Source organism: Hypanus sabinus, chromosome 24 (genome assembly GCF_030144855.1).
Source record: "Hypanus sabinus isolate sHypSab1 chromosome 24, sHypSab1.hap1, whole genome shotgun sequence".
In the NCBI taxonomy this organism is placed as follows: domain Eukaryota; kingdom Metazoa; phylum Chordata; class Chondrichthyes; order Myliobatiformes; family Dasyatidae; genus Hypanus; species Hypanus sabinus.
This window is the reverse complement of record NC_082729.1, coordinates 14,226,382-14,249,818: the sequence shown is the minus strand read 5'-3', so window position 1 is coordinate 14,249,818 and position 23,437 is coordinate 14,226,382. Positions and strand designations below refer to the sequence as shown.

Below are 23,437 nucleotides of genomic sequence, written 5' to 3'. Positions count from 1 at the left end.
ACCGCTCCCATCCGTGTATCTATCCAATTTATTCTTAAAACTTAAGAGTGAGCCTGCATTTACCACATCACATGGCAGCTTGTTCCACGCTTCCACCACTCTCTGAGTGAAGAGGTTCCCCCTAATGTTCCCCCTAAACCTTTCCCCTTTCACCCTAAAGTCACGTCCTCTCGTATATATCTCTCCTAATCTCAGTGGAAAGAGCCTACTTGCATCTACTCTGTCTATACCCCTCATAATTTTGTAAACCTCTATCAAATCCCCCCCTCATTCTTCTACGCTCCAAGGAATAAAGTCCTAACCTGTTTAATCTTTCTCTGTAACTCAACTCCTGAAGACCCGGCAACATCCTAGTGAATCTTTACACTCTTTCAATCTTACTGATATCTTTCCTATCGTTAGGTAACCAGAACTGCACACAATACTCCAAATTTGGCCTCACCAATGTCTCATACAGTGGCGCGTAGCCAAGAGGTTAGGGTGTTCGACTAGCGACCTGAAGGTCATGAGTTCGAGCCCAGCCGAGGCAACATGTGTGTCCTTGAGCAAGGCACTTAACCACACAATGCTCCAGCCCACACAGCTGAAAAATGCTGGGGGTCAACCTCGCGATAGACTGGCGTCCTTTCCAGTCTATTTAACAACCACACTCGGTGGGTGGGGGGGGGGGGGAAGTCTCTTATTCAGTCGCTTCATACCACGGCATAAAGGCTCAGGACAGGACTTTGACTTTGAATGTGTTATACAACCTCACTATAACATCCCAACTGTAATAAATTATGTAAACAACAAAGAATGCTTAATCAAAAAATATATTTACAGCATTACCCAAACATTACTATATTACAACATAGCCAGCATAGCTTTCTGGGTCATTGAGACAGGCAAGCATTCAAAGCAGGACAAGGTTGTGGCCTTCTTGGAGAAGTAAGTTAATGTAAAAGACCTCTTGTGAAAGCAAGTGCTTGAATCCACAAGCAGTTGCTGTGCGTGGGGAGAATACAAAGACGGGATTGATACAGAATTAATGTAAGTGGCTGGTTGAGGGTCAGCAGGACCCAATGGGCCAAAGAGCCTGATTCCATGCCACACCTCTCCCTGACTCTCTGAGCATTTTTTTTAAGTTTTACAAGCAATGGGATCTGTAAATTGACGGAAGAAAATTTGCCATTTTCCTTGACCCTCCAATGTTCAGCATCACACTGCCCACCGTTTTCAAGTAGAAAACGAAAAATGTCAGGGGGGAAAAAATCATTCCCGTTCCTTTAACTAATAAAGTGCACATATTAGGGTATGAACAAGATCTCAGCCTGACACCATCTTCAACATTGTAACTTTAGTTTGCTGGAAGGGGAAGAGACTGGCCTGGTCAGTGGATTCCTGGCCCCTGACACAAGGCGGCACTTGCTAGCTCTGCAAGGTGGCCCAGGAACTGATTTCCATTTCCATCCCAACTTGGCCGAGCCCACGAGGAAGTTACTTGATCTTCTCTCCAGCTTTGATCTTCAGCTTTTTCAGTTCTCAAACCCTTCGCGTGTGACAACCTTAGTGTGCCTTTTTGCAAAGATGTTTCCAGCTAGCTTTCTAATTGTAATTGCCTTGCACTTGATAATACTTGCTTCAATTATTATCCAGTCCCAATTCATTTAGTAAATGCAGCTCCAGGGAATGTTGGTTCATCTTAGTATATCATAAACGTGAGAAACCTCAAGAGGATCACAACCTGTCATTGAGTTTGGAGACTTGCATACCTCAATATCCTGGAGAGCTATGTTGGCTGGAGTCGGGACTTTATATGCTTTGTCACTCGCCAAAAAGGTCAAAGGGTAGAGGACAGACAATGACCGGTCCACCGGTCCTCCAGGTTTTGGGGGTTCAGCTCAGGGCTAGCAACCCTGACTGGTCAAATAAATTGTTACAGAAACAAAAATGAAGAATCCTTCTACAATCTCGGTATGACGGTATCCCGGAGTCTCCACCCAGGAATTCTGTGACTGAGAGGAGCGAGAACTGAGAGGAAGCAACTGACGTGATGAAGGAAGCCTTGAACACCGCCAGGGATGGAGGATCTTCACTGCTGCCTAACAGCCAGCGATGTAACGGGCAGCAAGTAAATATGAGAAAGTCTGGAGGCACTGGAAATCCAGAGCAACACACACAAAATGCTGGAGCAACTCAGCAGGTCAGGCAACGTCTATGGAAATGAATAAACCATTTTGAGTCGAGATTCTTCTTTATTTTCGTGTATCTTTTTGTGTACTGTGAACTAATCCCAGTTACTTTGGTTTGTCTCTCCCTTTCCTGGGGTTAATCTACAATCTGGCAATTGAGTGGAAAGTTAAAAACAACACAGATAAGATATCTGCTCTATTTGCAGGAACTTGCATTCCTGCTGGTCACTGAATGGGCTCTTTAAATGGAAACAAAAAAGACAAATCCTTGGGATGGAGAAAGATTTGGTCTGATTACAATGCGTGAGCAACGTTACAAGTGTAATGGGAAGAACTGCTCCGATTGCTAAAAAAAACAAATTGCCGACTTAGCGTTCACAATGTCACCAACAGTTTTGACATTGCAACAGAAAATATCCTTCCAATCACAAACTTCGTTGGCTGAAGAGGGCTGGATGACTTCATCTTTCTGTTTCACACCTAGTGACTCATAGCACTTAGAACATTAGAGCCCAGTACAGGCCCTTTGGCCCACAATGTTATGCCATCCTTTTAGAGTCATAGAAAACTACAGCACAGAAACAGGCCCTTCAGCCCATATAGTCTGTACCAATCCATTTTATTATGTTTTGCCGCTTCAAAACATGAAACTAAATCAAAGGAAGATTCGGGAGTCCAAAAGTGTGTGTCTAACTTCGAGTTTACTTAAGCGAGGCAGGCACATATCATGTGGTAGCGTGATGACATGTGCAAATTAAAGTATTTTCATAGATAGCTTGCAATGAATTATTTGAACAATCAAGAATACTTAGCCAACAACGTATTTACAAAATTACAGGCAGCATGGTCGCATAGTGGTTAGCACAACGCTATACGGTACAGGCAACCCACATTCATTGTCTACCACTGCCTGTAAGGAGTTTCTACATCTTCCCCATGACCGCATAGGTTTCCTCTAGGTGCCCCAGTTCCCTCCCACAGTCCAATGATGCGCCGGTTGGTAGGTTAATCCGTCATTGTAATTTGTCACGTGATTAGGCTCAGGTTAAATTGGGAGACTGCTGGTCAGTGTAGCTCCAAGGGCAGAATCTCAATAAATAAATATTACTCAAATATTACTTAAATGTTAAATCACAGCACATTTAAACTGCACCAGGACCATAGCCCTCCATTCCCCTCCCAAGCATGCACCCATCCAACCTATTCCAACTCTAACCTACTCTAAGAGCAATCTAACCCCTCCTTATTGCATAACCCTCCACTATATCATCAAGATGACCTTTTTTTCTGGATCCTGCAGCCAATATTTGAATGGCTATGGTATTTGATGGATGTGTGCATAAATTTGTAAAGAACTATCTGCCAGATTCTGGAGAGGATGTTTTTGTGAGAGCGATCTTGACTTCAAAGTTCGAAGTAATTCTTATTATCAAAGTATTTATCACCAAATACAACCCTGAGATTCATTTTCCTGCGGGCATACTCAGCAGATTTATAGAATAGTAACTATAACAGGATCAATGAAAGGTGCAGAAGACAACAAACTGTGCAAATGCAAATATAAATAAATAGCAATAAATAATGAGAACATGAGATAAAGAGTCATTACAGTGGGATCATTGGCTGTGAGAACATCTCAATGGATGGGCAAGTGAGTGTGGTTGTCCCCTTTTGTTCCAGAGCCTAATAGTTGAGGGTAGCAACTGTTCCTGAACCCGGTGGTGCGAGTCCTGAGGCCTCTATACCTTCTACCTAATGGTAGCAGTGAGAAAAGAGCACGGGCTGGATGGTGGGGATCTCTGATGATGGATGCTGCTTTCCTATGACAGCGTTTCATGTAGATGTGCTCAATGGTTGGGCTTCACCCGTGAGGTACAGGGCCAAATTCACTACCTTTTGTGGGATTTTCCTATTAAAAGCATTTGTGTTTCCATACCAGGCCAAGATGCAACCAGTAGATACACTCTCCACTACACACCTAGAGAAGCTTATCTAAGTTTTTAATGACTTGCCAAATCTCGGCAGACTCCAGAGGAAGTAGAGGTGCTGCCGTGCTTTCTTTGCAATTGCATTTACATGCTGGGTCTAGGACAGGTCTTCTGAAATAATAACACCTAGGAATTTAAAAGTTGCTAACCATGTCCACTTCTGATCCTCTGATGAGCACTGACTCGTGGACCTCTGGTTTCCTTCTCCTGAAGTCTATAATCAGTTCCTTGGTCTTGCTGACATTGAGTGAGAGGTTGTTGATAAGACACAACTCAGCCACGTTTTCGGTCTCCTTTCTGTATGCTGATTCAACACCATCTTTACGGGAGTTGAAAGCTGTCACACCAAAGTATTAAGAAACGTAGCTAAATCGAGGGGCAGCTTATTGGCCAGTTATCATCCCAGCTAAAATGGAAGGTGTTCGAAATAAAGTGTAAGAATGGAAATTAGGAGCATAATGGTCTTATGATGTCCAATAGCACTTTCCAGCAATAAAGCGTTTTTGAAGTACAGCTACTGTTGTGATACAGTGCAGGCCAGCCATCAACTGAGAAGAGAAACAGCATTTTGTCTCTAACCTACGTTCAAGGCATTAACCTCCTTCTTTTGTCTCAGTTGCTGATGGAACTGGTGTGCGACCTCAACATTTTCTGGTCCTTTCGCAGCTTCCCGGCAATTGCACTTCACTTTTACAGCTGCGCTCGTACAAAATATTGTAGCTGCCAGGGTGACCTAGAATCTATCCCTCCTGAATATTCTGAAGCATGATTATGATTCTGTGAAGGCATTACTACTTACCCTCCCCCACCATTATTTTCACAGTGCCCACAGTCTTGCTTTTAATTGGATAAATGCTAATCCAATCATAATCAATGTTGTAGCAAGGTTGGCTGTTGACATCAATATCAGGACCAGCAATCTTTTCATTTCAATCCCACTGAAACCTCAACTTTTATTTTAAAAGCAACAGTTGCAAGGCGATTGCCATGGTGATTTGAGGGAGGAATTACAAACGATTGCTGTCAATTGAGAGAAAGGAGCAACTGTTCATGTGAAGAGAAGGCCCTGGTCAGAAAATCTATGCTGCACAGAACTTGCTGAGGAAATGCAAAACAATGGGTGATGAAAATCCATCAGAAATCGGGGCTCTTAATGAGAAAAGCTCCAACACTACCCCACTACAACCCAGAGTTCACAGTCCTGCAACATTTGACTCCGGGCATTTTGGAAACAGGTAAATCTCCTTTACTCCTCTTGTTATGATCTGGATGCGCTGTCTGAGAGGACGGAGGAAGCAGAAACAACAGTAGATTTCACAAAGGAATTGGTTGTGTAAAAAAGGGTACAAAAAGAAAGGGCTCTGCGGGATGGGATAACTTTGATGACTCTTAAGGAAGATGCATAAAGCGCTGAACGGCTGTCAAGTCAAGTCAAGTTTATTGTCAGTGAGATATAGGTGCAATGGAAAAAAAAACTTGCCTTCCGCAGCACCAGAGGCACGTAGATGTAGACGACACTCAGATTAGAATATATAGTACATAAATTATTGCCAGACTGTGAAGGAATGAAGATTTGTGCCAAAAAAACAAGACGTTATTGTGAAACGAGGCAAGTCCATGCTTGTGTGAGAAGTGGTCTGTGACTTTTCTGTTCCATTTTGTGATTCCCTGCCATACCAAAGGCACTGAGGAACATTGGGGTTCTTTTTAGTGATAGCTCTTTAGCAAGGAGTGTGAAACAAGAATGTTAGCTCCACGTTGGACTGAAAGTGTCCTCAGAATATTCTAGACCTATTCTAGTGCATTTAGTGATTATCTGCTACTGGAGTTTATTGACTTGCTTTATCTCGTCATACCAACAGATGTTTGTTGGGCGCAATCTGTTAAAGAGAATGGGTCCTGCCCAATTCTGAAGGGAAGACTCTTCAGGAAAATTAGCTTGAGCTGTTCAAAGCTCCAGGGGTGCAAGTTCATAACTCCTTGAAAGTGGCTACACAGGTCGATAGGGTGGTTAAGAAGGCTCATGGAATGCTTGCTTTTGAGTTCAAAAGTCAAGAGGTTATGTTGTAATTTTACAAAACTCTGGTTAGGCCACATCTAGAGTATTGCGTACAGTTCTGGTCGCCCCACAATAGGAAGGATGGTTGAGGCTTTGGAGAGGGTGCAGAAGGGGTTTACCAGGATTCTGCCTGGTTTAGAGGGCATGTGCTATCACGAGAGGCTGGACAAACTTGGGTTGTTTTCTCTGGAGTGGGCGGAGGCTGAGGGGAGATCTGATAAATGTTTACAAGATTATGAGAGGTACAGATAGAGTGGATGTAGGGTAGCTGTTTCCCAGGGTTGAAATATCTAATACCAGAGGGGGTAGGTTCAAGGGGGATGTGAGGGGAACACAGATAGTGGTGGATGCCTGGTCTGGTGGCAGAGGCAAACACATCAGAGGTTTTTAAGAGATGTTTGGATAGGCACATGGACGTAAGGAAGATGGAAGGATATAAACATGGCGTAGGTAGGAAGGATTAGTGTTTGTATGTTTTTGAATTGCTTTTTACCTGGATCAGAACACCATTCTGGGCCAAATGGCCTGCTGCTGTGCTGTACTGTTCTGTGTTCTGTGTTCTAAGCTCCTATGGAGTTCACGACAGGCATCCAGCAGGGAGAACAAATGAGGGGCTATGGTTTCAATACCTGGAGAAAGAAAGTTTGCAAAAAAGTATTTTACTTCACCTGAGTTTTTCCAATTAGCAGAATTTGTTGCCGATTTTTCAGGTTCAAGTGGATTTTAAGGGTTCTTCTGAATCAGTTGTCACAGAGCACACAGAAAGGACCAGGCAGCCATTCACTTATCCCAAGGGTTGGGGATGTCGTTGATGAGTAGTAGACAGATTACTATGAAATGAGCCAACAGAAGATTGTGAGAAGTATTAGGCCTGAGGTACTTAGACAGTAAGACATTGGAGTAGAATTAGGCCATTTGGCCCATCGAGTCTACCTAGCCTTTTCTTCATGGCTGATCCATTTCCCTCTCAACCCCATTCTCCTACAAATTTCCTGTAATCTTTCACACCCTGTCTAACCAAGAAGCTACCAACCTCTGCCTTAAATACACCCAATGGCCTGGCCTCCACGGCCAGTTGTTGAATAAGCTCTTGCTGTAGCTGAATAGGTGCAAAGCAGCACTTTTTGAATGGATTGTCTGTCCTTGAGATTGGAAAATATGGTCTACAAAGTTGCCAGAACCGTCCTTTTTGCTGTCTGACTTTTAAAATAGGTTTATTGTAACTTCATCGTCATTATCATTATGCGCCATGCCGTCTGACCGAGGTGATCATGGTCTTTCCATGACCATGATTGTTATTGGCAAATTTTTCTACAGAAGTGGCTTCCTGTTGCCTTTTTCTGGGCAGTGTCCTTACAAGATGGATGACCCCAGCCATTATCAATACTCTTCAGAGATTGTCTGCCTGGCGTCAGTGGTCACACAACCAGGACTTGTGATGTCCACCACCTGCTCGGGGGGACCCTGATCGGGGGGAAAGGGCTAAGCAAGTGCTACCCCTTGCCCAAGGGTGACCTGCAGGCTAGCGGTGGGGGCGGGGGGGAAGCATCATACATCTCCTCTGGCAAAGATATATCTCCACCCCGCTACCCATTTTAGAAACTGGCCCATTATTCAAAGAAATGGGGCAGGAAAATTAAAATTTTAGCTTCAGAAGGTAAAGGCCCCTCTTGAAAGTCTTTGGAGCCCTCCATCATAAATTTGAGACAGATAAAGAGGCTGAGAAGAACGATTGTTTATCCAAACGCCGGCAGATTGTCAAAAAAAAAATGCTGGACTACGATTTGCTGACAGTTACAAGTTTGGAGCGTTTGTACGTCTGCTCTCCAAATAGTGGCAGTGCGAACTGAGGCTGCACGCCTGCCATTGCCCCATTTGCCTCCTTTCCCCCAGATTACTGAAGGCGGTGGCTCCAGAAGGAAATGCCTTCGCAGACTGCTACACAACTGGCATATTTTACTACCTGCAAGTCAAAATGCTGACTGGACACACATACAATCAGCTCCAGGTCACAAGGTAGAAATGGGAGCAGAAGCCCATTGTGGATCTTATCCATCCAAGATCAAGTTTATAATATCTCAGCCACTGGCAGAGATCAGCTAACTTAGCAGGGAGTGGAGAGGGGAATGAAGTTTGTCACTGTCTGAGGTTGTATAATTTGGTGCTTTTATAGATGATCTTACGCACAGAGGCTTTGTATCTGTGCCAAAGTACTTAAGACGAACTGAATCGGTGGAATCTCAGACTTCAGAGAGACAAAGTGGTAAAAAGTGTTCAAAGGGGTCAAGAGGCTCGGGAGGTTTCCATAACAAAACTTCAAACGTGAAGTGCGAGAGTGTATTACAGAATTTCAATGAAGATGCAGAACAAAGGCAGGAAAAGGTTAGAGAAGGATGCATGCAAGGAAACGGTAAATCTATTAAAATAAGTCAAGGGAGATGAATTCCACATCATGCACCTGCACCATGCAGTCTTTAGCAACCCAACTATATTTATGCGCCTAAGACTTTCGCACAACTATATAATGTAAAAATCATCTCCCTTAATTTGTTTTAATAGTTTACTGTTACCACAGTTTTGTGGTAATATTTTGTTTTATTGAAAAAAGAGCACAAATTTCTTGACATTTGCGAGTGGTGATAAACCTGATTCTGATATGGTCGACTGAGAGTGGGAAGGGGACAGGGAGAGGGGAATCATAGTTGGGAAAAGGGGGAAGTGGGTGGGAAGCACCAGAGGGACATTCTGTAGAGATCAATAAACCAATTGTTTGGAATCAAATGATCTTGTCTGGTGTCTCAGGGCTGTAGTGTCACCCATGCCACCCCCCCCCCACCCCTGACCCTCCTCTGTTGCCTGTTCCACACCTGTCGTGCAGTGCTTCTACCTCACCATTCCCAACATCCTTTGCTCCCATCAGATTTACATTCACTTTCACATTCATTGTTTGGGTTTTTTCTGTTTCGTGGTATCTGTGAAGAGTAAGAATTTCAGGTTGCATACTGTATATTTTCTCTGATAGAACCAAAGAACATTACAGCACAGAAACTGGCCTTTTGGCCCTTCTTGGCTGTGCCGAACCATTTTTCTGCCTAGTCCCACTGACCTGCACCTGGACCATATCCCTCCATACACCTCTCATCCATGTCCTTGTCCAAGTTTTTCGTAAATGTTAAAAGTGAGCCCGCATTTACCACTTCATCCAGCAGCTCATTCCACACTCCCAACACTCTCTCTGTGAAGAAGCCCCCCCTAATGTTCCCTTTAAACCCTTCACCCTTAACCCATGTCCTCCGGTTTTTTTTCTCCCCTAGTTTCAGTGGGAAAAGCCAGTGATATGAAATTGAAACATCGAACCATTGAACCAAACTCGCTCTCCACTCCACATTGACAAATATAGTACAGTGCAAAAGTCTCAGGCACCTGGCTAAATATATGTTCTGTAGAGCAGGTTGCTGGCCAACACTCTTTACACATCCTGTCTCTCATTCCTAATCAGACTGGCAGTAAATGACTGATCTACACTGCCAGTAAAATCAGCCCTTCTCCTGTCCTAGTCTACTGATGTACCAAGGTCATGATGTTTGTCATGGTTTCATAATTAAACATCGGAAACCTACAGAAGCAAGAAAATTAACAATGCTTGGGACTTAGACCTAACAAAATAGACCTTGATAAGTTCAAAGTTACTATGGTGGCGGAAGTAGATACATTCATCGGCATCATTGTGTGCCATGTCGTACGATGTGGGTGATTGTGATCTCATGACCTTGATTGTTCTTGGCAAGTTTTTCTACAGAAGTGGCTTGTTATTGCTGCCTTCTGGGCAGTGTCTGCAAGACGGGTGACCTCAGCCATTGTCGATACACTTCAGAGATTGTCTCCCTGGCGTCAGTGGTGGCATAACCAGGACTTGTGATCTGCACCAGCTGCTCATACGACCGTCCACCACCTGCTCCCATGGCTTCACGTGACCCTGATCAGGGGGCTAAACAGGTGCTACACCTTGCCCAAGGGTGACCTACAGGCTAGCAGAGGGAAGGAGTCCCTTGCACCTCCTTGGGTAGAGACATATCTCCACCCTGCCACCTTGTAGCTACATTAGAGACATTTAAGAGGCACTTAGATAGACACATGGATGAAAGAAAAATGCAGAGCCATGTGTGAGGGAATGGTTAAGTTGATCTCAGACAGTTAAAACATCACAGGCCAAAGAATCCGCAGTGTTCTGTATTCTAAATTTGTAAGCTTGCTGAAAACGATAATCATCAAAATAGGCCCCATTTCTGATTTAAAAGAACCCTGTCGGTCAAGTCTTCAGGCTGTTCATTTGGCATTTCCCTTTCCACCAATTTAATCCATAAAGCAAAGTAGTGTTCTATTTCTCTCTTCATTCCAGTTATTAATCTCCCTAGGGGGCGTCTCCTCGACAAATTTGGAACTTAGTTTAGACTGCAGCCACAAAGGTGAAGAAAAAAACATTTGACAAAGTGCCTCACTACCTGTTTGTCATCATTGCAACAACTTGATTTGATGGGCCTGAATATTATTCAAGTTTGTCGGAGGCTAATCCATGACACCTGCGTTCTCCTTCCAGAAAGAAGATGGGCTACGCCACTGGGATCCTTCTGCTTATCACCGTTGGTATTAGTGTTGGAGCAGTTATGCATCTGACCCGTGGATGTAAGGCCTGTGAGATCCATAAACACACTGCAGTGGCGTCTGATGCAGCACCGTGTTCTAAAATTGGCAGGTAAGCCGCAGTGGTTCTTCATTGGAATATTGGAGAGGCATCAAAGTCCACGAGTGTCAAAGCTCCATGTGTGTCTCAGTAATCTTTTAGTGAAAAACGTGATGAAGTGTCACCTTGGTTAGTTGAAAAGTCTTGGATGTGGATGTGCTTAAGTTATCTTCAGTTTCAGGGGAATTGGCATGAGAAATGTATTGCTTAAGCCAAAGTTGTAAAACACAGTGATGTGACCTCACATTGAAATCGCATATCCATGCCTCTACCACTTGTTTATGCTCTGAATTGCCAAGCGCTACATCCTGCTAGAGAAACCGTCCCAGAACTGCGGAACACAACCACGCCATTTTATTTCTTCTGCTCTGTTTTGCCGTTGAGTGAAATCATGGCCGCTTTGTAAACTAACCGTCATTGAGCCGCATCACTTGGATCGCAAGTATTTCTCGGGTTTAAAAATTAATCCATATCGCCCACCGTTTGCAAAGTGAGCTCAAGTCAGGTCTTGTATCCAGAAAGAAGTGTTTCTGAACTTTCCTCTGAAGAGACCTGATTTGAATGTCTAAAATGTTCAAAGTTCAAATTAAAATTTATTATCAGAGTACATGCACGTTGCCACATATAACCCTGTGATTCCTTTCTGTGGAAGCATGAAAGATTAAGAGTCCTTACATAAGAACATAAGAAACAGGAGCAGGAGTCGGCCATCTGGCCCGTTGAGCCTGCTCCGCCATTCAATGAGATCATGGCTGATCTGACCATGGACTCATCTCCACCTACCTGCCTTTTCCCCACAACCCTTAATTCCCCTACTATGCAAAAATCTATCCAAAGTGAGATAATTGGTCATCTGCCTTGATTGATAGACATACTTCATCGATCCCAAAGGAAATTACAGGGTCACAGTAGCAATACAAGTGTACAGATATAAATATTAGAAGAGAAGTAGGAAGAATAAAACTTGAGTTACCACAAACAGTCTAACAGGAGGGGGTCATCACTTCCCCGGCTATAGGTTGGCTCATTATCAAGCCTAATGGCTGAGGGTAAGAATGACTTACTTTGGAGCAGTGCTGTTGTCTTAGTCTATCACTAAAAGTGCTCCTCTGTTCAGCCAAGGTGGCATGCAGAAGGTGAGAAACATTGCCCAGAATTGCCAGGATTTTCCGTAGGGTCCTTTGTTCTACCACAGCCTCCGGTTTGTCCAGTTTGACTCCTGTAACAGAGCCGGTCTTTCTAATCGGTTTGCTGTTGGCATCACCCGTGTTGATGCCATTGCCCCGGCACACCACAGCGTAGAAGATTGTACTGGCAACAACAGACTGGTAGAACACGTGAAGGAGAGGCCTACACCCTCCAAAGGACCTCAGTCTCCTCAGGAAGTAGAGGCAACTCTGGCCCTTCTTGTACACAGTCTCTGTGTTGGTGCTTCACTCAGGTCTGTCACCCAGGTGCCATAGGTGAGTTTAATGAATTTATTTACTGAGATGCAATGCAGAATGGGCCCTTCCAACCCTTTGAGCCACGCCACCCAGCAACCCCCCCCCCCCCCCCCCGATTTAACCCTAGCCTAAGCACAGGACAATTTACAATGACCAATTAACATACCAACCAGGCACGTTTTGGAACTCTGGGTGGTCATGGGGAGAACGTACAAGCTCCATACAGGCAGCGGCGGGGAAGTCCCCTGTTCACTGAGTAGTGTTCGAGTTTCTTACCCTCACGTGGAACTGGCACAAGATTCTTTAGATTTCATTCAGGGTCAAGTTTTAAAATCTGATTTAGACTATAGAAGATTAGAACCATTCTGCAATGATACTCAATTTTAAATTTAACTAAATCCTACCACTTTCCATAGTTCCTAGTTCAGAGGGCATAAAAATGAATAAAATCGTAACCATACCTGTCCGGTCGATGTCCATCTCCCGGTTTTTGCACCGGGACTATAATCTGCATAAATTAATGAGGTTTAAATGGGCAAAGGGATGGCCATTGTAAATGTCTGCAGGGAGGTATTATAATTGCTCTTCTGACATTAAGGCTGCTGTTCATGTTCCCTGCCAGTGGACTAAGGAGCGAGGAATACGTGTGTCTTTTGAAATGTGCACTTGTGTCAGGAGCAAAGAGGGTTTTACACAGCTTTGTAGGAAAAGGCGGAAAGAGGGCAGATTCATTGGATTGCTCTTTCAAGGTAATGAGTGCAGCCACATTGAGACAAATGCTCCTTGACCTTTGCATTTCTGTGTGATTGCAGGGACGTCCTGAAATGGAACGGATCAGTGGTTGATGCGACCATCGCAGCTCTGCTCTGCATTGGGCTGGTGAACGTCCACAGTATGGGCATCGGCGGAGGGCTAATCCTCACTGTCTACAATGCATCTACTGGTTCACTTCTCATCATTGACTGTTTCCCTCTTGTTTTGATTCTCTCATGCTATTTTTTTTTAACTGAACTGATGATATATAAAAGGAGTAAAATGTAAAATGGAATACGTGGGGGAAATAAAGACGGCTTTAGTTTTAACGCACACAAAATGCTGGAGGAACTCGGCCCAAAGCATCGATTGCATTTTTTTTTCCATGGATGCTGCCTGGCCTGCTGAGTTCCTCCAGCGTTTTGCGACCGTTGCCCGGATTTCCAGCATCTGCAGATTTTTCCGTGTTTGAGCATTACTTGGAGCGTATTTCACTCGTATTGCTCCATTCCTCCTTCCCAACTCAGCAGAGTTCGCTTCTGATACTGTGAGTTGTACAGTTCACGTAGCGAAGTTCATGGGAGCATAGAGGAGCAGGCCATTCGGCCCACAATGTTTTGCCGACCCAGCTAAAAAGCACCCAAGCACTATCCTTCCTACTTCCACCGTGCCAAATATCCCTCCATCTTCCTCACATCCTTGCGCCCATCCAAACATCTCTTAAAAGCCTCTAATGTATTTGCCTCTACCACCATACCAGGCAGCACATTCCAGACATCCACCACCCTCTGAGTGAAAAAGCTTACCCCTCACATCCCCTTTGAACCTACCCCCTCTCAGCTTCAATGCCCGCCCTCTGGTGTTAGACATTTCAACCCTAGGAAACAGAGGTCTGTTCTATCTGCACCTCTCACGATTTTGTAAACATCTATCAGATCTCCCGTCAGCCTCTGGAGCTCCAAGTTCATTGAGCCTCTCCCGATAGCACGTGCTCTGGCAGTGAAGCTCTTCCCCACCCTCCCCAAAGCCTCAACATAGTGGGGAGAACAGAACTGTATGCAATACTCCAAATGTGGCTTAACCAGACCTTTGTAAACTTACAACGTAACCTCTTGACTTTTAAACTCAAAAGCAAGCATTCCATGAGCCTTCTTAACCACCCTATCGACCTATGTAGCCACCTTCAAGGAGTATTGAACTTGCACCCCTGGAGCTTTGAACAGCTCAAGCTAATTTTCCTGAAGAGAAGAGTCTTCCCTTCAGAATTGGGCAGGACCCATTCTCTTTAACAGATTGCGCCCAACAAACATCTGTTGGTATGACGAGATAAAGCAAGTCAATAAACTCCAGTAGCAGATAATCAGTAAATGCACTAGAATAGGTCTAGAATATTCTGAGGACACTTTCAGTCCAACGTGAAGCTAACATTCTTGTTTCACACTCCTTGCTAAAGAGCTATCACTAAAAAGAACCCCAATGTTCCTCAGTGCCTTTAGTATGGCAGGGAATCACAAAATGGAACGGAAAAGTCACAGACCACTTCTCACACAAGCATGGACTTGCCTTGTTTCGCAATAACGCACACTGTTATCGATTGGCACTGGCTCAGATGGCAGCTGCCCAGACTGGAGCCCACTGGGCTCTGTCTAAGTATCCCCATGTGACTGATTTACCCACTGACCCCTATCCGTTTGGGATGTGGAAGGAAATCGGAGCATGCAGTCACTCATTCCCGATGGCGGGGGAATTAAACCCGCTGTAATGGCATGACCAACCACGCTGCCCCCAAAATCTATTGGGTGTGGGTTGGGTATTAACTTGGCATTGCAGTCATACCCAGCTAGATTTCAAGTGTTTTTCCCTCTGCGCCAGAGGCTTGTGGGTTCAAGTTCTACTTCATGATGGTGTTCCAGTGCAGGACTGAACGGATGCCGAGTTGGTCGATGTGCTGCTTCTTGGATGAAAAGGGAAACCAAACCCCGTCTGCTCTCTTGGGCGGACATCAAAAAATTTTGAATGGCACTCTTTTGTAGAAAAGGTCAGGAATTGTACCTCATGTCTGGCCAAGACTTGCCTCTCACTCGTTAGTAGTAAAGGATGTAATCTCAGCATTATCTCGTTATTGTCTGTGTGAGCTTACTGCGTATAGATTGGTTGCTGCATTTCTTGCATCATAGAGGGGCTGCGTTTCAGATAAACTTTATAGTACCACTTTATAATTCAGATAAACTTTATAATTCCCGGAATGGCGGGACTGTCATATGTTGAAAGATTGGAGCGACTGGGCTTGTATACACTGGAATTTAGAAGGATGAGAGGGGATCTGATTGAAACATATAAGATTATTAAGGGATTGGACACACTGGAGGCAGGAAGCATGTTCCCGCTGATGGGTGAGTCCAGAACTAGAGGCCACAGTTTAAGAATAAGGGGTAGGCCATTTAGAATAGAGATGTGGAAAACTTTTTCACCCAGAGTGGTGGGTATGTGGAACACTCTGCCCCAGAAGGCAGTGGAGGCCAAGTCTCTGGATGCATTCAAGAGAGAGTTAGATAGAGCTCTTATAGATAGCGGGGTCAAGGGATATGGGGAGAGGGCAGGAATGGGGTACTGATTGTGTATGATCAGCCATGATCACAGTGAATGGTGTTTGCTGGCTAGAAGGGCTGAATGGACTACTCCTGCACCTACTGTCTATTGTCTATTGCCTATTATCACACACAAAAGGCCATAACTCAGCAAGTCGGGCAGCATCTATGGAAGTGAATAAAAAGGCTACCTATGTTTCGGGCCGCGACTCTTCTTCAGGACTGGAATGGAAGGGGGGAGCTGCCAGAATAAAAAAAATTCAGGGGTGGGGGAATGAGGATAGTTAGAAGGTGATTGATGGGTACAAAAGGTCAAGGGATGGGGCGGAAGGAACCTGCTAGGAGAGGAGAGTGAGCCACAGGGAAAGGAGGAGGGGCAGCATTGGAGTGGGGGGGGGGGTGATAGGCAGGTGAGAAGAAGTAGGAAGCCAGAGTAGAGAATAGAGGAGAGGGGAAGGGAATTTATTTTACTGGAAGGAGAAACTGAGATTTATGCCATCACGGTGGAGGCTACCTAGATGGATTATAAGGTGTTGCTCTTCCACTCTGAGGTTGGCCATGGACCGACATGTCAGAGCAGGAATTAAAATGTTTGGCCATAAGGAAGTTCTGATTTTGGCGGTTGGAGTGGAGGTGCTCGACGGAACGGTCCCACAATTTACGAGGGGTCTCACCAATGTAGAGGAGGCTGTGTCAGGAGCGCTGGACACAAGAAATAACCCCAGCTGATTTAGAGTATACATTATATACTTTATAGTGCATGAAATGGCTTGGAATGGCCCTGAAAGTGTGGTGAAATCATGCTGTCAATTCTGGTCCCTATTTTTATGAAATATAGCAGCTGTTACTATGTATGGAAGACTGATTTGTCAGAAAATTTATGAGATTCTGTCCTTACCAGTCAAACAAAAAACTGACCCAGTCTAGTTGCACCATCCAGCACAAAGTCCTTGGCCCCTGCAAATCACCTCCCAATGCTTTTCGAATGTAATGAGGGTCCTTCTGTCTACCACCATACAAGCAGTGATTTCCAAAGATCATCTGGAAAATATTTCTGTCCTATCCCAATTATCTTAAATCTTTGCTGCCCGATTTTGTGTCTGACTCATTTCACTAAGAGGAAGCAAAAGACCCTCTCTCTTCCTTCTGGGTCCTGTGCAGTTGAAATATAATCACTGTTATAATGTAGGAAACTTTCAGTGAAGTCCCCTCTCCAGTGTGGCACAATGTTCAGTGGTGATGTAGAGAAGGGGCACGCGACAGTTTTATATGAAGCTCCTTGGCAGTGGTCGCCCATAATATGGGAGGTCCTAGTCTAAAAATCCTTCCTCTGCAAGCTTGGAAGTTATGGAGGAAAAGAACACGATTTCGTGGAGCATCAGGGAAGTGTTGGGTCAGGGGAACCTCAGGACATCCATGTTGGGCCAGGAGTTGGAAGGGGTGTTCCTTGCAACCAAGGTCTGCAATCACACAGAGGTCCTACTAGAAGGAAAATGGACGTGCTCAGTTGCTTGGAAGTGCCACAGGTCAGGCTGGGACACTTCGTTAAGTGAAGTTGGAAAGGGCAGCATTGTCACATTGCAACTAGCGTAACACTTCACAGTAGCAGGGCTGGGGTTCAATTTCCACCAATTGGTGCATTCTCCCTGTGACCATGTGGGTTTCCACTGGGTGCTCTGGTTTCCTCCCACATTCCAAAGATGTACAGGTTGGGCTTAGTAAATTGTAGCATGCTGACTTGGCACTGAAAGCATGGTGACTCTTGCCAGCTGCCCCCAGCGCATCCCTGGACTGTGTTAGTCATTGATGCAAACGATGCATTTCACTGTACATTTTGACGTGTGTGACCTTTAACCTCAGCACACCCATTGAGACTTGCTTCATTGTGTAAGAACTTTTTTCCTGACGTATTTTTTGAGGTATTTTTTCGAGGATTTTTTGAGGTTATCTCAAATAAGATTGCCAAGGGAGAGGGTGTGGATGTTGTGTATTTGTATTTTCAAAAGGCCTTCGATTAGGTGCCGCATAAGAGGCTGCTTAATAAGATGAGAGCCCATGGAATTACAGGAAAGATAGGCAGAAAGCAAAAGATGGGAATAAAGGGATCCTATTCTGGTTGGTTGCCGGTTACTAGTGGTGTTCCGCGGGGGTTGGTGTTGGGGCCGCTTCTTTTTACACTGTATATCGATAAATTAGATAATGGATTAAATGGTTTTGTGGCTAAGTTTGCAGATGACACCAAGATAGGTGGAAGAGCAGGAAGTGTTGAAGAAACGGAAAGGTTGCAGAGAGACTTGGTCAGTTTGGGAGAGAGGGCAAAGAAATGGCAGATGAGATACAATGTTGAGAAATGTATGGTTGTACAATTTGGAAGAAGAAATAATTGGGCAGATTATTATTTAGATGGGGAGAAAATTCAAAAATCTTAAGTGCAAAGGGACTTGGGGGTCCTAGTGCAGGATACCCTAAAGGTTAACCACCAGGTTGGATCGGCAGTAAGGAAAGCGAATGTTACGTTGGCATTCATTTCAAGAGGAATAGTGTATAAGAGTAAGGAGGTGTTGATGAGGCTCTATGGGGCACTGGTGAGACCCCATTTGGAATACTATGTGCAGTTTTGGGCCCCCTATCTTAGAAGGGATGTACTGATGTTGGAGAGAGTTCAGAGAAAATTTACGAGGATAATTCCTGGAATGCAGGGGCTAATATATGAGGAGCGTTTGTCAGCTCTTGGACTATATTCATTATAGAAGAATGAGAGAGGATCTCATAGAAACTTTTTGAATGTTGGAAGGGTTGGACAGAGTAGATGTGGAAAGGCTGTTTCCCTTGGTGGGTGAGTCCAGTACAAGAGGCCACAGTCTTAGAATTAGAGGGTACCCATTTAAAACAGGGATGAGGAGAAATTTTTTAGCCAGAGGGTTGTGGATGTATGGAATTTGTTGCCACTACAGCTGTGGAGGCCCAATCATTGAGGGTGTTTAAGGAGGAGATTGACCGGTATCTAATTAGTCAGGGTATCAAGGGATATGGGGGAAAAGCCAGAAATTGGAACTAAATGGGAGAATAGTTCAGCTCATTGTGGAGTGGTGGAGCAGACTCGATGGACCGAATGGCCTACTTCTGCTCCTTTGTCTTGTAATCTTGTGAACTGAGACCTTTACGTAGAATAAATGTGTGCTAATGATGCCCAGAGAAAGGAATTCAGAAATGGGCTGTTTGGATATTTCATAATGTTCGATTGCACAGCACGCAAAAATATTCCTGGTATAGGGTATTAGAGGAACAAGTGGTGAATGGGTTTCTGTTTGAGATCATTAAGGACGGCATGTTGGCATGAATCAAAGAATTGAGTACAGGAGATGGGATGTTATGTTGAATTCGTATAAGATGTTGGTGAGGCCTAATCTGGAGTGTTGTGTGAATTTTGGTCACCTACCCATAGGAAAGGTGTGAATAAAGTTGAAAGAGTGCAGAGAAATTTTACAAGGATATTGCCATGATTGGAGGCCCTGAATTGATTAGGAGATTATTCCTTGGAACGTAGAAAATTGAGGAGAGATTTAATAAAGTTATTCAAAATTGTGAGGGGTATAGATAGAGTAAATCTATCAGTTCGACCTGTCAGTTTGACATCAGTGGTGGGTAAATTAATGGAAAGTATTCTTAGAGATAGTATTTATAATTATCTGGATAGACGGGATCTGATTAGAAGTAGCCAGCATGGATTTGTGCGTGGAAGGTCATGTTTGACAAACCTTATTAAATTTTTTGAAGAAGTTACGAGGAATGTTGATGAGGGTAAGGCAGTGGATGTAGTCTATATGGACTTCAGCAAAGCCTTTGACATGTTCCACATGGAAGGTTAGTTAAGAAGGTTCAGTCGTTATTAATGCTGGAGTAATAAAATGGATTCAACAGTGGCTAGATGGGAGATGCCAGAGAGTAGTGGTGGATAATTGTTTATCGGGATGGAGGCCGGTGACTAGCGGGGTGCCTCAGGGATCTGTTTTGGGCCCAATGTTGTTTGTAATATACATAAATGATCTGGATGATGGGGTGGTAAATTGGATTAGTAAGTATGCCGATGATACTAAGGTAGGAGGTGTTGAGGATAATGAGGTGGATTTTCAAAGCTTGCAGGGAGATTTATGCCGGTTAGAAGAATGGGCTGAACGTTGGCAGATGGAGTTTAATGCTGAGAAGTGTGAGGTTCTACATTTTGGCAGGAATAATCCAAATAGAACATACATAGTAAATGGTAGGGCATTGAGAAATACAGAGGAACAGAGAGATCTAGGAATAACTGTGCATAGTTCCCTGAAAGTGGAGTCTCATGTAGATAGGGTGGTGAAGAGGGCTTTTGGAACGCTGGCCTTTATAAATCAAAGCATTGAGTACAGAAGTTGGGATGTAATGCTAAAGTTGCACAAGGCATTGGTAAGGCCAAATTTGGAATATTGTGTGCAGTTCTGGTCACCGAATTATGGGAAAGATATCAATAAATTAGAGAGAGTGCAGAGACGATTTACTAGGATGTTACCTGGGTTTCAGCAATTAAGTTACAGAGAAAGGTTGAACAAGTTAGGTCTCTATTCATTGGAGCGTAGAAGGTTGAGGGGGGATTTGATCGAGGTATTTAAAATTTTGAGAGGGATAGATAGAGTTGACGTGAACAGGCAGTTTCCATTGAGAGTAGGGGAGATTCAAACTAGAGGACATGATTTGAGAGTTAGGGGGCAGAAGTTTAAGGGAAACACAAGGGGGTATTTCTTTACTCAACGAGTGATAGCTGTGTGGAATGAGCTTCCTGAAGAAGTAGTAGAGGCCAGTTCAGTTGTGTCATTTAAGGTAAAATTGGATAGGTATATGGACAGGAAAGGAGTGGAGGCTTATGGGCTAAGTGCGGGTAGGTGGAACTAGGTGAGATTAAGAGTTCGGCACGGACTAGGAGGGCCAAGATGGCCTGTTTCCGTGCTGTGATTGTTATATGGTTATATAAATGGAAGCAGGCTTATTCCACTGAGATTGGGCGGGTCTATAATTAGAGGTCATGGGTTAAGCAGGAAAAGTTTAAGGGTGAAACTTCACTCAGAGGGTGGTGAGAGTATGCAAGTGGTGCTTGCAAGCTTGATTTTAACGTTTAAGAGAAGGTTGGATAGGTTCATGGATGGTTGGGATATGGAGGGCTAAGGTCCAGATGCAAGTTGATGGTACTAGGTAATTTAAATGGTTCAGCTTGAACTAGATGGGCCATAGGGTCTGTTTCTGCACTGTAGTTTTCTATGACTCTAACCACGACTATCTAGTCATCTCACATGACTGACAGCTCGGATGCTGCAGAAGTCCCTCAGGGCCCCGCTGGAGTCAGCTCAATTTCAGAGCTCGGCTTCTGGAGATGGGCATGAACAGAAAACGCATTGACATCAAGCTGACAGTGTAATTTTATGTGGAATTAGATTGAAGTCCCTTTCTTCCTGACTGGACATTAATCTCTCCAATCAGAAAGAAAGGAAATTCCATCTCATTCTGCATATTCCATGGTCTGCCTATTAACGACGAGTCATTGCCGAAAGCAGCATTGTAAACAACAACAAGCTTTGTTGATTGTCTCTGTGACTGAGGACACAGAATACTGCAAGAGGAATGTAAATGCATTAATATTATTGAAACGTGTAAAAGTGGCAAATCTCCTCTTGTGATTCAATTCAACTTCTGTTAATATCATCTTTTTTATCTCTTCAGGAACTGTTGAAATTATCAATTCAAGAGAAGTGGCTCCAGAGCAAGGAATTCGCAGCAGCCAAGAAACAGGTAAAACTGAAGATTCAAAACTGAGACACAGTTAAACCACAATCGGTTCAGTGATACACAAAATAATTACAGCTCAGGGCGCCCAAGTTCGGAGTTCTCCTCCCTCCCTCCGTCACCCCGGGCGCCCCAGTTCAGAGTTCTCCTCCCTCCGTCTCCCCGGGCACCCGAGTTTGGAGTTCTCCTCCCTCCCTCCGTTTCCCCAGGCGCCCGAGTTCGGAGTTCTCCTCCCTCCCTCCGTCTCCCCGGGCGCCCGAGTTCGGAGTTCACCTCCCTCCGTCACCTCGGGCGCCCGAGTTCGGAGTTCTCCTCCCTCCGTCTCCCCGGGCGCCCGAGTTCGGAGTTCTCCTCCCTCCGTCTCCCCGGGCACCCGAGTTCGGAGTTCTCCTCCCTCCGTCTCCCTGGGCGCCCCAGTTCGGAGTTCTCCTCCCTCCCTCCGTCTCCCCGGGCACCCCAGTTCGGAGTTCTCCTCCCTCCATCTCCCCGGGCGTCCGAGTTCAAAGTTCATGTCTGGTGCCGTCAGCAAGGAGATAGTACGTTCTCCCCATGTGACTACGTGGGGGGTTTCCTTGGGGTGCTCCAGTTTTGTCAAATCACCCAAAGATGTACCAGTTAGTAGGTTAATTGGTCATTATAAATTGTCCTAGGGTTAGGCTAGGATTAAGTAGGTGGGTCGCTGGCTCGTAAGGGGCTGTTCCACACCATATCTCTAAGGAAGCAGATGGAGTGAGTATGCTTTGGGATTGCAGTTAATACTATTCCCAATTGTATTTATAAGGAGTTAGCTTCTGCTCCCATTGTTATGTCAAACGCAAGTTAAAATGCATTCATTAACCTGGAGGAACTCAGCCGGTCAGACAGCATCCATGGAAGGAACTGAAACCCTTTATCGGAACTGGAAAGGAAGGAGGAAGAAGCCAGAATAAGGAGCTGGGGGCAGGAGGGGAAGGAGTTCCAGCTGGAAGGCGATACATGAAGAATGGGAGAGCAGCAGACGTCACTGAGGGGGAGCAGAGAGAAAGGGTCTCACTGAACTCCCACTGAAGAGGAGATTTCTTCTTCTTTGGGGTAGGCATCTCCTCAAGAGACTTCTGAGTGGAGGAGAAAATGATAAATTCTCAAGAGATGCTGGAAATCCAGAGAGACGCTCTGGAGGAACTCAGCAGGTCGGGCAGCAGCTATGGAAGGGAACAAGAGTCTACGTTTTGGGCCGAGACCCTTCATCAGGACTGGAGAAGGAGGGAGAAAGAAGCTGGAATAAGAATGTTCTTGCAGTACCGTTGTTCCCAGATTCGAAGTGAAACCGCTTCACAGTCCCGTGCAAGGTTTCGACCCAATATCTCAACATCTCCTTTCCTTTGGCAGATGCTGTTTGCCCGGTCGTGTTCTTCCAGCAGCTTGTCTGCTGTTGTTCGGCAGAGATTGTTCATGGATGAACGCGATGAACAAGGGGAGACCTCATTCCTTCAGCCACTCATGTAGTGCATCTTTAAACTAGAGATTGCCATTAGTAGTGCGTCATAGTGTTTTACGCATTTAACAGTTGAAGGGCATTGCCAGTGCAGTTTTTATTGAATACCATTTTATTTCTGACAACCTTGTCGGTTTGGCGTCTGAGCATCCTTGACATCTATTGTTCATTGCCAGCAAAGATCATTCATTGGAACAAGTATCATTAGCCCCTCAAGCCTGCTCTGTCACCAGGTAGATCATTGGCTGAGATACATTGATCTCAAGTCTAATAACAATTGCTGTGGTATATCACTCTCATCTACAAAAACACGTAAATAACTAACTGTATTGATGATAAACGTAGGTTGCGCCATATATCAACTTTTGAGCCTGCATTAGTGAGAAACACAGTAGCTTGTTAAACTTTTG

The 23,437-nt window shown here is 44.7% G+C and overlaps 1 protein-coding gene across 7 annotated transcripts in view; it reads left to right on the top strand.

Moving 5' to 3' along the window:
* Nucleotides 1-23,437, top strand: part of LOC132380489 (glutathione hydrolase 1 proenzyme-like) — a 138,746-nt gene that overhangs the window by 52,307 nt on the left and 63,002 nt on the right. For 3 of the 7 annotated variants that reach the window (XM_059949334.1, XM_059949336.1, XM_059949340.1), the window contains 4 exons: nt 5,125-5,394; nt 10,816-10,971; nt 13,217-13,347; nt 21,491-21,559. In XM_059949334.1, the coding sequence (XP_059805317.1) occupies nt 5,276-5,394; nt 10,816-10,971; nt 13,217-13,347; nt 21,491-21,559 (475 nt within the window). In that variant the 5' untranslated portion in view covers nt 5,125-5,275. Of the gene's footprint in view, nt 1-5,124; nt 5,395-9,082; nt 10,215-10,815; nt 10,972-13,216; nt 13,348-21,490; nt 21,560-23,437 lie in introns of those variants that run through there. The other 4 variants (XM_059949339.1, XM_059949337.1, XM_059949335.1 and 1 more) reach the window with 3 other exon arrangements.